The 15,621-nt window shown below is 51.0% G+C and overlaps 1 protein-coding gene across 3 annotated transcripts in view; it reads left to right on the plus strand.

Moving 5' to 3' along the window:
• Positions 1-957: 957 nt before the first annotated feature.
• The window catches only part of USP20 (ubiquitin specific peptidase 20), a 41,978-nt gene continuing 27,314 nt past the window's right edge, over positions 958-15,621 (plus strand). For 2 of the 3 annotated variants that reach the window (XM_060251815.1, XM_060251816.1), the window contains exons 1-8: positions 958-1,051; positions 2,743-2,796; positions 3,033-3,095; positions 10,988-11,119; positions 11,956-12,052; positions 12,197-12,266; positions 13,234-13,347; positions 14,111-14,189. In XM_060251815.1, the coding sequence (XP_060107798.1) occupies positions 971-1,051; positions 2,743-2,796; positions 3,033-3,095; positions 10,988-11,119; positions 11,956-12,052; positions 12,197-12,266; positions 13,234-13,347; positions 14,111-14,189 (690 nt within the window). In that variant the 5' untranslated portion in view covers positions 958-970. The remainder of the gene's footprint in view (positions 1,052-2,742; positions 2,797-3,032; positions 3,096-10,987; positions 11,120-11,955; positions 12,053-12,196; positions 12,267-13,233; positions 13,348-14,110; positions 14,190-15,621) is intronic. The other variant, XM_060251817.1, reaches the window with a different exon arrangement.

Genomic DNA, 15,621 nt, shown 5'->3' on the forward strand with positions numbered 1-15,621 from the left:
AGAAGATAGATGAAGGCCTTACCCTCTTTCTTATGACAAAAATTCAGAAATACAATAATACAACAGTACAATACAAATACAAAGTAAACCATTTGGACATCCAAGTGACCTTCTGAGAAAGAGTAAAAAAAATGGGGGGGACATCTTTAAATCATATACGATTTAATGCTTCCTTAATAGTACTTCTAATGAAAGTATCTTGTTTCCAGCGTTTGATAAGATGAGTCTAGCGCTGAATAAATACATTTTTGCCCTTGAATCTTCTTCAAGAAGTCTTGTTTCATTGCAGAAATCTTTGCCATTAATCTGGGTCATAATTTACATGCTCAAATTATCATCTTTGGAAGCATCTTCTGTTTTTAATTCTGTGTTCTGAGCTCATTCTGTCCATAGCTACCAAAAGCAATATGACTGAATTTTTAAAGCCTTATCTTAAAAAAAGTTGACAGGCTTTGTTCTATTACTTTGGATGTCTGACTGCTTCTGTTGTTTTAATCACTGTTGCTTTTCGTATTTTGTTGTTTGCTTTGTTTTCAGCTCTTTGAATAAAAATTAAACTGTCTTGAGAGCGATTCATTGAAAGGTGGACATCAAAGCTTCCCCCATGCCTTCCCCTTCATGTCACCCCCACGGGGCAGGTTCCATATGGAACTGAATTTCCCAGCTTTGGGACTTTATTTAAGAGGCCTTTGAAATAACCAGCCATGCATTTGTCTGCAGGCCTCTAACTGATAATTTAGGGACTACTTCTCTACTTTAAAATGACATAGATGTGAACAGGCAGAACCAGAAATTTAAAACTCTCATGTAATAGAATCTCCAAGTCAGTATCCCCTGTCCATAAAACAGCAAGTCAAGCTAGTTTTGTTTGCCCACTCTTCTTTTAGACATGCACTAACCAAGCTAGGCTTGCAACTAAACTGACTTCTTCTGATGTCTTTTTCTCTACATAGGCACACCTGGGTACAGAATGGTTGACCCAAGAGACATTTGTCCTCACCTGGATTCCATAGGTGAGGTCACCAAGGAAGACCTGCTTCTCAAGTCAAAGGTAAGCAAAGATTTGCAACGAGAGAGCCCATTTCTCTGTTACAGTGCTTAATTGAACTAAGAGGCGCTGCAGCCCATAAATCCCTCCCCCCCCCTCCAAATATCCAGCCGGTATCCTTGGCTGCCAAGTGGAACAGCTCCTTGCCCTCCTCTAAATGGCAGCCTTTCAAATATTTAAAGAGAGCAATCATGTACCCCCTCAGTCTCCTCCAGACTGAACATTCCCAAGGCCTTTCCTCAGAGGGTTTTTCCTCCAGGCCCTTGATCATCCTCTCTTCTGCACCTGCTCAATTTTGTCCACATCTTTTTTGAAGTGAGGCCTCCAGAACTGCACACAGGATTCCAGGTGTGGCCTGACCAAGGCAGTATACAGTGGAGCTACGACCTCCTATGGTTTTGATGCTATAGCCCTTTTGATGCAACCCAGGATTGAATTTGCCTTTTTTGCCACGGCATCGCACTGACTGCTCATACAATCCACTACTACCCCAAGATCTCTTTCCCACACACTACTTCCCCAAAGTGCATCCGCCCCACCAGTATTTGTGCTTCACATTTTGTGCCCAGATGTAAGACTTTGCACTTCTCTTTGTTGAATTGCATCTTGTTCACAACCGCCCACTTCTCCAGATGATTCAGATCTTGTTGAATTTTAACTCTGTCCTCCTGGGTGTTTGCTGCTCCTCCCAATAATAACCTTTTGCTGAGGATGGCTTCCTATCAGTACTATAATCGCTGCTCTAATCAGTACTATAATCATTGCTATAATCACTGTTTTTATTGTTGTCATTACCCACCCTAAGCTCTGCTGTGCGCCAATAAAATAAATAAAATACTAACTGTACCAAGATACTGGCATGTATTTAAGCTGGCTAGAGTGCAGGTGTCATCTTGAGAGAAAGATACAAAAACTTTCCATCTAATAGTAGATTTGGCCCTTGCTTTGAGAGCCAGTTTGGTATAGTGGTTAAGTGCGCGGACTCTTATCTGGGAGAACCGGGTTTGATTCCCCACTCCTCCATTTGCACTGCTGGAATGGCCTTGGGTCATCCAGAGCTCTCTTATCTGGGAGAACTGGGGTTGATTCCCCACTCCTCCACTTGCACCTGCTGGAATGGCCTTGGGTTAGCCATAGATCTTGCAAGAGTTGTCCTTGAAAGGGCAACTGCTGTGAGAGCTCTCTCAGCCCCACCTACCTCACAGGGTGTCTGTTGTGGGTGGGGGAGGTAAAAGGAGATTGTGACCGCTCTGAGACTCTGGGAATCAGAGTATAGGGCAGGATATAAGTTCAATATCTTCTTCTTCTCCTCTAACCTGATTGAAACACTGGTTCACGTGTTTTTCCATTGTAGATTTTATGCACGGGTGCACTTGGATTTATTAGATATATTGATTGATTTAAAAAAAAAAACTGTTCTCAGCAGATCAGACCAAAGAACTACTGTATCTGTGGCTAAGTTTCTGTCATCTGCAATGAACAACTAGGCTGAGTTAATGTCCCGTGTGACACCTACTTGGATTCTAACCTTTGGACTGTTCACTATATCAGGATGAATGATGTATGCTGAGATTTTACATAGGTTATTAATTTTATAACATTGGGGGGGGGGTTGCTTTTGAATGGCCTGTGGGCTGTAAAAAAGACTGATTGATTGAAGCTTGCCTGAGATTTCTTCCTTTCTGCGTTCCTAGGGGACGTGCCAGTCTTGTGGTGCAGGGGGACCAAACTTGTGGGCCTGCCTTCAGGTAAAAAAAAAACACAATTAAAAATACCCTTTGCTTTAAAAAATGTAGTTCTGTAGTTACGTTCTTCTCCATTTTAAATCAGGCCCATGATAAAGTGCAGAAGCGCACTGGGCAAAACTTTCTTCCTCTCCGGTGTGGAATCACCACGTTGTGGGAATGTCAGTCACATACAGCTTCTCTTTGCCCTCTGTTGTTTCTCCTGCTGCTTCTATACAGCATCTCTGCTCTGTCTCTAGGTTGGTTGTCCTTATGTTGGTTGCGGGGAGTCCTTTGCTGATCACAGCACCCTTCATGCACAGGTGAGAGTTCTTTGTCACAAGGTGTAGGTGGGTGTGACGGATGGGACGAGAGCTCAGTGGTCAGGCATCTGCTTGCGTGCAAGAAGTCCCAAGTGCTCCATCTCTAGTTAAAGATTCTCATGACACAGATGGTGGGGGAGACCTTTCTGTGGCTGAAACCCTCAAGAGTGCTGCAAGTCAGAATAGATAATACCGAGCTAGATGAACTGATGATCTGACTCAGTGAAGGCGACTTCCTATATCCCTGTGACTTCCTGGTACCTCAGCTGTACTTTGAACACTCCTCTCTCCCCTCCAAGATTCCTTGAAAACCAATGAGCCCTCCCAGGGGCTGGCCATGATTTCTTGTTCCCTGCTCCTCTAAGGAGCTCAAAGCAGTATTTTAGCTTCAGCACAACCACATGACATAGGTTCATAGGATTGTAGTATCTTTAGCAGAATGAAAAGGATGTTCATGGCTACATTTCATTCACTTATTGTTGGCTGTTTTTTCTAGATCTTTTTTCTAGATCTAGGAAGGCAAACATATAAACATCTGGAGCATAGGTCCATCAGTGGCTATTATCCACAGGGTATAGATGGAACTCTCTGTTTGGAGCAGTGATCCTTGGTGCTTGCGGGGGGTGGGCACAGTAGGAGGGCTTCTGGTGTCCTGGCCCCACTAGTGGACCTCCTGATGGCATGTGGTTTTTTTGGCCACTGTGTGCCACAGACTGTTGGACTGGATGGGCCATTGGCCTGATCCAGCATGGCTTCTCTTCTGTTCTTAAACTGGCAATTGTGTCGGCGCTTCAGGGCTATAGAAGAGGGGTCCCCAGCGTCATGCCCGTGGATGCTGTGGCACCCACCGACACCTTTTCAGGCGCCCACCAAGTATTTCTAGAAAGTGGGTGGGAGCATGTGGGGCGTTTGCCCAGCAGGGCTCCTGATCGGCTGCTGGAGATTTGATTGGCTGTGCAGATATTTTGAAATGTTGCTTTGGCGGCAGCTGCCACCACAGCAAGGCGCTGCACTTTGTGACTGTAGTTAAATGGTGGCAATCGTTGTTGTGGCTGGCCCCGACTCTTGCAGCAGCTCTTTTGTTGTTATGCCTACCAAGCCGTGTCAGAAGGTTGGTGATTGCTATAGAATGTCCGGAAGGGCATCTGGTTTGTTGGAACACTGATGAGGGACACTTTTATTGGGATCACTTTATTCAGTGCTGATCCTGTGGGTCTTCCAGAGCAGAAATGTTGAGGCTGTCACTGTAAAAGGGGGGAATAAAACAACTCCAAATTATGCAAGATGACAAAGCCTGCAAACAATTTTTTTTAATAGCACCATTGAATTTGCAGCATTTGTTCCACATGCGGAGCTTGATAACTAAAAAACACTGTGGCCTGTTTGTCACAGGAACATTTGCTCTGGCAGCCAGTCCCCAGGGTCTCAGGCCAAGGGAGTCTCTTGCACCTCTGCTCTCTGAGATCTTCTCCCCTTGGGGCCTTCTGCCCGCAAAGCATGCACTTTGCCATTGGGATGCCCGGTGTCACGGCTGGGGCCGGGTCAGGCAAAGTCCAGAGGCAGGCCGAGGTCTGTAGCCAGCAAGCAGGAGTGTCCGAGGTGCCAAATCCAAATCGCTGTGCAAGTATCGCAGGTCCGAGGTCCAGAAGCCGAGGTCAGGGAGTCCAGAAGTCAAAAGCCAAAGTCAGGGAGTCAGGAACCAAAGTCAAGCCGGAGTGGATGCTAGACCGTCAGGGAGATGACTAGTTGCTTCCACAAAGCCTCCTCCCAAAGCCCACAGCTATATAGCCCTCTGCTGGCTGTTGCCCATTTGGACTAATTGCTGGCTCTGGGAGGCAGCCAGGATCCTGTTACAACTCAAGCATCCTTGCTCATAGGAGGGCCAGAATCCTCTCAAAACTCAGGACTCAGGGAGCGTCTTGCTTGTGAGCGTGCCGCCCTCCTCCGATCCCTGAGGTCCTGACGGAGGCGGTCACGCACACGAGCCACCCGAGAGGGTGAGGCAGGGGGGCTGGGATCTTCTTCAGCAGGAGGCAGGGGGACTGGTGCAGGTGGCAGGGGTACAGTTTCCTTGGCAGACTCGTCTTCCTCTGCAGGGTCCCCAGCACCCATGACACTATCCCCCCCCCCAGGGCCCCCCTCCGTCGAGGGACCTGGGAGGTCGGGGTGGTCGTTGTGGAACTGTTGCACCAAGTCCGGGGCATGAAGATTGTCCACAGGCTCCCAAGACCGGTCTTCTGGGCCGTATCCCTCCCAGTCCACAAGGTACTGGAGGCCTCCGCGATGGTACCGGGAGTCCAGGATCTGGTGCACCTCATATTCTTCCTCGTCATCCACCAACACCGGTGGTGGCGGCGGTGGGCAAGGAGGCCGAGCTGGGTCAGGGGGTGCAGCTGGAACAAGGAGGGAGCGATGGAACACAGGGTGAATGCGGAGGTGAGGTGGCAACTGGAGTCTGAAAGCAACGGGGTTTATTTGGTCCATGACGGGGTAGGGTCCGATGAACCGCGCATCCAGCTTGTGAGACCGACCAGGCCGGCGCAGGTAGCGAGTCGAGAGCCACACCTGATCCCCCGGCTGGACTGGGGGGCCTTCCTGCCTCTTCCGGTCCGCAGCCAGTTTATAGGCTTCCTTGGCCCGCTGTAGCTGCTCTCGGAGCAAGTCTTGGCTGGCGCAGAGTTCTTGCAGGTAGGCCTCGACGGCGGGGACATTCGTGGGTGGCAGGATCGCCGGGAAGAACCGAGGGTGGTAGCCGTAGGTTGCAGCAAACGGGGTCATTTGGGTAGACGAGTGGACCGCGTTGTTGTATGCAAACTCCGCTAGAGGCAACAGAGTGGTCCAGTCGTCCTGCTGGTAGCAGGTGTAGCAGCGGAGATATTGCTCTAGCGTGGCATTGGTGCGCTCTGTCTGACCATCTGTCTGCGGGTGGTAGGCTGAGGACAGGTGCACTCGAGTACCCAGGCTGGAATGGAGGGCTTGCCAGAACCGAGAGGAGAACTGGGGTCCCCGGTCTGAGATCAGGTGGGCTGGGAGTCCGTGCAGACGAAAGATGTGTTGCAGGTAGAGCTGAGCTGTCTCCTGAGCTGTGGGAAGTTTCGGGTACGGAATGAAGTGGGCCATCTTGGTAAATAGGTCGACGACCACCAAGATGCAAGTCTGACCTTTGGATCGTGGGAGTTCCGTGATGAAGTCCATCGAGATGGTATCCCAGGGTCCTGAGGGTGCGGGCAAGGGCTGTAACAACCCCGAGGGTTTGGCCGGGACGTCTTTGGCCCGCCGACAGACGTCACAGGAGCTGACATAACGGGCAACATCGGAGCGAACTCGTGGCCACCAGAATTCTCGCGTCAGCAAGTGGGTGGTCTTATGCTGTCCGAAGTGCCCGGCGGGCAACGAGTCGTGGGTCAGGCGTAGCACTTCTGCCCGTAAGGGCCCGGGCGGCACATAGAGGCGTTCGCGGTGTAGCAAGAGACCACCTCGAGTCGTGAACTCGCCTGCCGAGTCATCTTGGAGGGCCTGGAGGTGTTGCTGGACCCAGGGATCGTTGGCCTGGCTAACACGAATGTCCTCCACGAGTGTGGGTGAAGTGGAGGTGGCTGCAAACACTGAGGGCGGCAGGATGGGAGCAGTGGGCGCGGCCTCAGTTGAAGCAGGGGCGTATTCCGGTTTCCGGGAGAGTGCATCTGCTTTCCGGTTCTGGGTATGGGGGATGTAGGAGATCTGGAAGTCAAAGCGAGAGAAGAATAGGGACCACCGGATCTGGCGCTGGTTGAGACGGCGGGTGGTCTGGAGGTGCTCTAAGTTCCGGTGGTCGGTGAGCACTTGAACAGGGTGGCGAGCCCCTTCGAGGTAATGCCTCCAAACCTCAAAAGCCGCCTTGATCGCGAGCAACTCTCTCTCCCAGATGGTGTAGTTCTTCTCCGCAGTGGTGAGCTGGCGCGAGTAATAGGCGCAGGGCTGGAGTGGCTGAGACGGCTCCTCGCGCTGGGACAGCACTGCTCCCAGGGCCACGTTGGAGGCATCAGCTTCCACTGTAAAGGGAAGCTGGGGGTCAGGGTATCTCAGGAGTGGTCCGGTGGCAAAACGGGTCTTCAGAGTGGAGAAGGCATTATCGGCCTCTGGGGACCAGTGGAAAGGTTCTTTGGGGCGGAGTAGTTGAGTCAGGGGCGTGGTCAGAGATGCATAGGCCGGGATGAATTGCCGATAGTAATTGGCGAAACCAAGGAACCGCTGCAGGTCTTTGCGATTCTGAGGGGCCTGCCAGGTCAGGACCGCTTCCACTTTTTTCGGGTCCATGAGGATTCCCTGTGGTGACACAATGTGACCAAGGAACTCGACAGAGCGCAGGTCAAAGTCGCACTTCTCCAGCTTGGCGTAGAGGCCATGGGCTCGTAGGCGCTGCAGGACCTGGCGGACGTGCTCGGCGTGCTGGGCAGGATTGCGGGAGTAGATTAGGATGTCATCCAGGTATATGATCGCGAAGCGGTCGAGCAGGTCCCGGAATACATCATTCATGAACCTCTGGAAGACAGCGGGGGCGTTGGTCAATCCGAAGGGCATCACCAGGTGCTCGTACTGCCCGTATCGGGTCCCAAACGCGGTCTTCCATTCGTCTCCGCGCCGTATGCGCACCAAATTGTACGCTCCGCGGAGGTCCAGCTTGGTATAGATTTGGGCCCCCTTTAAACGATCCAAGAGTTCAGGGATCAGTGGTAGAGGGTACCGGTCGCGGATGGTGATCTTGTTCAGGGCCCGGTAGTCATTGCACAGCCGGAGCTCCCCACTTTTCTTCTTCACGAAGAGGACTGGGGCAGACAGGGGAGAAGTTGAGGGTCGGATGAATCCGCGTTTCAGGTTCTTGTCCAGGTAGTCTCGCAAAGCTGCCAACTCAGGCTCCGACATTGGGTACAGACGCCCCACCGGGAGTGGTGCCCCAGGTACCAAATCAATGGCACAGTCATAGGGTCGGTGAGGGGGAAGCTGATCCGCTCCTGTCTCCTCAAAGACATTGGCGAAATCCGCATACTTCTGAGGGAGCTGAGGACCACCACTCGGGATGCCGGCTGCTAGAGTGGTGGGAGGAGTCAGATGGGGGCATGGGTCTCGGAAGCGTAGTTCCTGCTGGGCCCAGTCCACGATGGGGTTGTGCAGCTTCAGCCAGGAAAGGCCTAGAATCAGCGGGAAGCGAGGCATGCGGGCGACATCAAACTGCAGCTGTTCTTGGTGCTGCTGGACGTGGAAGGTGATGGGACAGGTCTCCTGGGTGACGGGGCCAGAACGGAGGAGGCGCCCGTCAATAGCCTCCACCAGTGTTGGAGTCTCTTTTGGCTGCACTGGAATCTGGTGCTGCTTTACAAAGGCGGCATCTACGAAACAGTGGGCCGCTCCCGAGTCCAGCATGGCATACACGAACAGCCAGTGTCCATCAGGCAGACGGAGTTTGACTGGTAGCAGGAACGGGCCCGGGGTATCAGCCTGTTGTTCGGAGGACCCAGCTAGTCGCCCCAGGCTGGAGGGTCCACTTACGCCTGGGGCTGGCCTTTTGGCGGCGGTGGCAATGTAGGTCTGGGTATCCGATGTTTAGCAGGGCAGCCAGAAGCATAGTGGCCTGCCGTGCCGCAGTAGAGGCACAGGTTCTGCGTGCGGCGTCTGGCCTTCTCTTCTGGAGTCAGGCGGGGTCGAGCAGCTCCAAGCTGCATAGGCTCACCCTCGTCTCTGATACTAGCTGGGGATGGGAGAGGAGCCAAGTGGCATGGCGCAGGGAGCTGGCGCCCTCTGGTCTTGGCTTGGCGGCGACTTTCCAGGCGGCCATCGATGCGGAGGCAGAGGGTGATAAGTTCCTGGAGCGTGGGGGGCCACTCCACCCTGGCTAGTTCGTCCAGGACTTCCTCTGCCAACCCCTCGGTAAACTGGTCCATCTGAGCAGCCTCATTCCACGCCAAGTCTTGGGCCAGGAGCTTGAATTCAGTGGCATACTGAGCCACCGAGGACTGGCCTTGTTTCAGGGCCCTGATTTTCCGGTTGGCTGTGGCTGCTTGGACTGGGTTGGAGAAGGCAGCAGACAGGTGGGCCTCAAACCCCTGGTAATCAGTCAGTAGGGGAGAGGACCCAACCAGTAGGGGTGTGGCCCACTTGGCCGCCTGCCCCTTTAACAGACTAATGATAAAACACACCTTCGTCTTGTCATTGGGGAAGTCCCGTGCTCTTAGTTCAAAGTACAGCTGACACTGTGCCAGGAAAGCAGGAAATTCTTCCACGGCACCCCCAAATCTGTCAGGTGGGGGAACTGGGCACTTGGCTGGAGCACTGGCCGCAGGTTGTTGCTGCAAGTGCACTACTGCCTGTGTTAGCTGCTGTACCTGGGCTTGGAGCGCAGCCAGTAGTTCGGTGGTTTCACTTGCTTCAGCCTCCATCCTGTGGAGTGGGTGTTTGTCGGTGGAAGCAATCTGTCACGGCTGGGGCCGGGTCAGGCAAAGTCCAGAGGCAGGCCGAGGTCTGTAGCCAGCAAGCAGGAGTGTCCGAGGTGCCAAATCCAAATCGCTGTGCAAGTATCGCAGGTCCGAGGTCCAGAAGCCGAGGTCAGGGAGTCCAAAAGTCAAAAGCCAAAGTCAGGGAGTCAGGAACCAAAGTCAAGCCGGAGTGGATGCTAGACCGTCAGGGAGATGACTAGTTGCTTCCACAAAGCCTCCTCCCAAAGCCCACAGCTATATAGCCCTCTGCTGGCTGTTGCCCATTTGGACTAATTGCTGGCTCTGGGAGGCAGCCAGGATCCTGTTACAACTCAAGCATCCTTGCTCATAGGAGGGCCAGAATCCTCTCAAAACTCAGGACTCAGGGAGCGTCTTGCTTGTGAGCGTGCCGCCCTCCTCCGATCCCTGAGGTCCTGACGGAGGCGGTCACGCACACGAGCCACCCGAGAGGGTGAGGCAGGGGGGCTGGGATCTTCTTCAGCAGGAGGCAGGGGGACTGGTGCAGGTGGCAGGGGTACAGTTTCCTTGGCAGACTCGTCTTCCTCTGCAGGGTCCCCAGCACCCATGACACCCGGATGATGTGCTCTGCCGCCATCTGGGCATGCAGCTGCTTTTAGCTGCCCATGTAGCTTGGAGCTTCCTTCTCCAGCTGGCAGAAATTCCTCTGGCACAGGCTCATTCCCGAGCCCTGCAACCCAAGATCCATTAGATGCCAAAGGTGAAGCAGTGGCCTTCTGCATATAAAACATGTGAGCTTCAATATGGTGTAGTGATCAGGGTGTCAGACTAGGGGATCTGAGAGACATCCAGGTTCCAGTCTCCCCACTCTGCCATGGAAACTTGCTGAGTAACCTTGAAGCTGTCACACACTCTACCTTATAGAGGTGTTGAGCCAGTTTGGTGTAGTGGTTAAGTGTGTGGACTCTTATCTGGGAGAACCGGGGTTGATTCCCCCCTCCTCCACTTGCACCTGCTGGAATGGCCTCGGGTCAGCCATAGCCCTGGCAGAGGCTGTCCTTGAAAGGGCAGCTGCTGTGAGAGCCCTCTCAGCCCCACCCACCCTGTGTCTGGTGTGGGGAAGGAAGATAAAGGAGATTGTGAGCCGCTCTGAGACTCTGAGATTCAGAGTGGAGGGCGGGATATAAATCCAATGTCTTCTTGTAAGGATAAAATGGTTGTAAGCCATTTTAAGTCCCCATTGGGGAGTTGGAGTCTCCCACTGGGAAGTCAATAAATTATAAAAGTATCTCTGAGCTATAGCTTTACTTTGAATATGTGCCCTGAGCATTATGGAGGATTTTATATGTACGTATGTGTGTGTGGTTGTAGTCAGTGTAATATTTACATTCCTAATTATTGGAGCATGCGAATCCAAAACGTGAAATGTTGTTTTATTGCCTTATTCTGTTTTTAACGCACTAGGCCAAAAAACACAATCTGACAGTGAACTTGACGACGTTCCGGGTGTGGTGCTATGCGTGCGAGAAGGAGGTGTTCTTGGACCAGAGGCTAGCAGCCCACACTCCAACCCCACAGCCAAAATCATTGGACCAGGTATACGCATTCGCTGGCGTGCTTGTAAATCCACTGGCTGTATGCCGGCTATCTGAATGTGTGGCTCTGTTTTCTCTGTGGAGTTTTAGCATTGTTGTAAAGAAGTCACGCCACTGATTTTTTTGCCACTCCCCTGCCCCCTTCTCCCTCGTATGCCCCTGTATAAATCGATGGTGCGGTCTCATTTGGAATACCTTGTATAATTCTGGTCACCGCACCTCAAAAAGGATATTATAGCACTGGGACAAGTCCAGAAAAGGGCAACTAGAATGATTAAAGGGTTGGGACACTTTCCCTATGAAGAAAGGTTAAAACGCTTGGGGCTCTTTAGCTTGGAGAAACGTCAGCTGCGGAGTGACATACATGATAGAGGTTTACAAGATTATGCATGGGATGGAGAAGGCAGAGAAAGAAGGACTTTTCTCCCTTTCTCACAATACAAGAACTCGTGGGCATTTGATGAAATTGCTGAGCAGACAGGATAAAAGGAAGTCCTTCTTCACCCAAAGGGTGATTAACATGTGGAATTCACTGCCACAGGAGGTGTGGCGGCTACAAGCATAGCCAGCTTTAAGAGGGGATTGGATAAAAATATGGATCAGAGGTCCATCAGTGGCTATTAGCCACAACATTTTATTGGAACTGTCTGGGGGAGTGATGCTCTGTATTCTTGGTGCTTGTGGGGGGGGCAAAGTGGAAGGGCTTCTAGCCCCACTTGTGAACCTCTTGATGGCACTTGGGTTTTGGGGGTTTTTTGGCCACTGTGTGCCAGAGTGTTGGACTGGATGGGCCATTGGCCTGATCCAACATGGCTTCTCTTATGTCTTCATGTCCAGGATTCTCCTTCACCTGCCCATCCTCTGAAAGCTGTTCCAATCGCCGTGGCTGATGAAGGGGAGTCAGAATCGGAAGATGACGATCTCAAACCGAGAGGTGAGCCCATGTGGGCTTTGACATTTGGAAGAGACCTTGTTGTTCTCCCCTTGAAGGAAGAAAAGGACAAAGATGCTGAGCAGAGAGGAGGATGAGCTGTGAAGCTCAGTATTTTCTCCTTTTGTTTTCTGCTTCCTTCTCCAGGCCTTACTGGAATGAAAAACCTTGGGAACTCCTGTTACATGAATGCCGCACTTCAAGCCCTCTCTAACTGGTAGGCTGCAGAGATGCTCCAGGAAGTAACTCCCTCCTCCCAGGGGTGTATGTAGTGCAAAGGACCAGGAATGAACTCTCACAAGCCTAGAGGGATATTGGTTCTCTCCATCTGCTGAACTGGAACCAGCTCCCTGCCTGAGGAAAGCTAGCATATCAAGGGAAAGGGGCTGTGGCCTTTCATTCTTTTTGCAGGGCTACTTCTCTGTGTAGACAGAGTTCCTGAGGCTTATTGGCCTGTCTGTCTGGCTAAACCGTTTTGCTGTTTCGTGCAGCCCATCAAGATTCAGCAAGCAACAGCCTACAGCCCAGAGCCTGGTTGCTTCCCCAGATCCAGCCAGAACACTGAACCAATAAATGGTAGAAACGCTGGGTAAATGGGCAAAATCCACAACAACCTGTATGCATGCTTTTTTCTGCGGTGGCTTCCGCCTTGTGGAATGGTGTTTCCATGGAGATCAGGAAAGCTCCCTCTCTCCTGGGCTGCCACAAACTGAACTATTCAAGAAGGCCTTTCTGTGCAGGCTGCGCAGCATGAAATGGTTTTCCAAACTTGCTTGGAGAGAGAATTAGGGAGTGTGGGCTACACGGCTGTGGGTAGCTTATTGTAGGTGCAGGATCCTACTTATGCAGTTCCTGTACTGCTTAATGTGTCGGGTGAAGACTGCTATGCTGCAGTTCTTTCTGGTGGTTCCAGCGGCTGCTGAATGTCCCCTTTGTCTGTTGTGCTGACTCACTGTGTGAGATGCGTCAAGTTCCTGTGCGAAAGGCAGACTTTAAATGCTGTAAATACAAATAAATAATAAAAATAATAGAATGGCTGGAATAGTAATAATGTTTTCAGATGGAGTGGGTGTGTTTATTTGTGCCATCACTTCGTGTACTTAGTTTGGGCCTTCATTTTTCCTCTCTTAAAAAAAACCGTTAATGAAATTCTCAGCTGACCCCCCTCTTCTCTTTTTTCTTAGCCCCCCCCTCACCCAGTTCTTCCTAGAGTGCGGTGGGCTGGTGCGCACAGACAAGAAACCGGCGCTCTGCAAAAGTTACCAAAAGCTGATTTCTGAAGTGTGGCACAAGAAGCGGTGAGTAGGACTGCCAATCTCCAGGTGGCAGCTGAAGATCTCCTGCTATTACAGTTGACCTCCAGGCAACAGAGATCAGCTCCCCTGGAGAAAATGGCTGCTGGATGCGTGGGTGTGTAAATATGTTGCTTTTTTGTGAACAAGGTTCTTCTGGGAAAGAGGCTTCTCAGACTGATAGCCCCCCCCTTCTTTCAGAAAGGTGAAATTATCCCCCATGCACTGTTTTGCTTCCCATTTAGCCCTAGCATGGAGCAGAAATGTGAGAGAGAGAGAGAGAGAGCGCGCGCGCAAGTGGAGGAGCGGGGAATCAAACCCGGTTCTCCCAGATAAGAGTCCGCACACTTAACCACTACACCAAACTGGCTCTCCAGAGAGAGAGAGAGAGAGAGAGAGAGAGCTTTTCCTGGACTGTACTACCAGTTTTGGGGGGGAGCACAACCCTTTATGTGGAAAAGCAGCCCATTGTGAAACAGGATGGAGCAAGGGTATCTGTGTGAATGAACTGCAAGAGCTGTGCTTGTTTCTAAGTTTTAATATGGTGTCCTCAAAGAAGCTAATGACATTTTGTCAATATTTGTCAAGAAGTTTCTGGTCCCGTTCCAAGGCTTTATGGGATAGCAGCACCTCCTTTTATGTTACGTAAATAAGCTGTACTAGAAACTTGTAGCCAAAGATGTGTAGTGAATCATGCCCTTGCCTGTTACGTGTGTCCAGAGCACATGCATAAAGCGGATTTCATTTTGCATTGGTTTCCTTTAATTAGGCCGAGCTACGTGGTCCCAAGCAGCCTGTCCCATGGTATCAAGCTGGTTAATCCCATGTTTCGTGGCTACGCACAACAGGTGAGTCAACCTGTAAAGGGCCTGGTAGTTTCTTGTGGCTGTGGCAGTCAGAAATGAAAGGCTCTGGGATAGCAGCAGCTCCCTTGGAATGTTCTAAGAGGCCCGTTCAGGTACAGAGGTGCTGATGTGATGTGTGAGGAAGTGGCTTGCTACATCCTGTGCTAGTTGAAGCTGCTGACCAGGGTCTGGATTGACAGTGCTTTGCCTGAGGCATGCCACTGAGGAGGAGGAGGAGGAGGAGGAGGAGGAGGAGAAGAAGAAGAAGAAGAAGAAGAAGAAGAAGAAGAAGAATTGCAAATTTATACCCTGCCCTTCTCTCTGAATTAGAGACTCAGAGTGGCTTACAATCTCCCATATCTTCTCCCCCCACAACAGACACCCTGTGAGGTCATTTATTAAACAACCACTGCAATTCCCAAATGCTGTATTTTGGTTCTGTGCCACATAAGGTTGTTAAAATGTTTTAAGGGGCGTTTTAAGGAGTCCCATTCCCATTGTCATTGTTGGGAAACTATAGGGCAGGGTTTCCCAGCATGGTGTCTGTGGACGCCGCGGTGCCAGTACTTCCCTTGGATCACACCAAGCTTTTCAGGAAGTGGGCGGGGCCATTGCAAGACAGCGCTTGTTATTGGCTGCTCTAGTGCAAATAAGAGGATTTCCCCCTGGAAGATCAGGACTGGTAAGCATCTAGGCTTTCCTTTGTCTTTGTGTGGTTCCATTCTCCCTTCAGGTTTTCCTTCTTCCCAGGAGGTGTGAAGAAGGCTCCGCCTCCCACTGAAGCCATTTCTGGTCTGGCTCCACCTTTTGTGGAAGCCATTTTTGTGAACTTGTTCACCGCCCCTCTCAATATTTCAGAATCTGTTGATGGGTTCGAAAGAGTTGGGGACCCCCGCTGTAGGGTATGGCTGATTGATCTAAAGCACAGCCGCCTTTGCAGGGGCTTGCTAAACAACAGGGTTCTCATAAGGCCTAGTCTGCACACAGCAGAGTGAGATGGTGAAATGAACCCTGCCATCTAAGACAGGTATAACACCCTAGAGAACCACAGAGAGAGGCAAGGACTGCCCAAAAATACTGTGGAAAACTAACAAAGTATCATGCACTAAAAATTACTACTATTGAACCTAATTCCAGAACTCTCTTAAAAGTGAAACAGTCCAAAATTAGAATTCATATTCCAATATTATATATATTTCATAATTATCGCAATAAACTCTAACAATCAAGCATAAGTTGTAACAACCAGAGTTCCAGTTCATTCAGTCCCATGTAAGCATGTCAGTTTCCAACTTCAGTAGCTGTCATGATCCTGGGCCTAGTGAGGCCTGCAGGCCCCAGGGAAGCCTGCTTAGGAATACTGGGAAGAGCCCACATTTCCCAGGATCCCCTCTATCCCTCTGATTGGGTGGCAAAGGTTTTGGAGGGAAACTGG

This window comes from Heteronotia binoei, chromosome 12, assembly GCF_032191835.1.
Source record: "Heteronotia binoei isolate CCM8104 ecotype False Entrance Well chromosome 12, APGP_CSIRO_Hbin_v1, whole genome shotgun sequence".
NCBI lineage: Eukaryota > Metazoa > Chordata > Lepidosauria > Squamata > Gekkonidae > Heteronotia > Heteronotia binoei.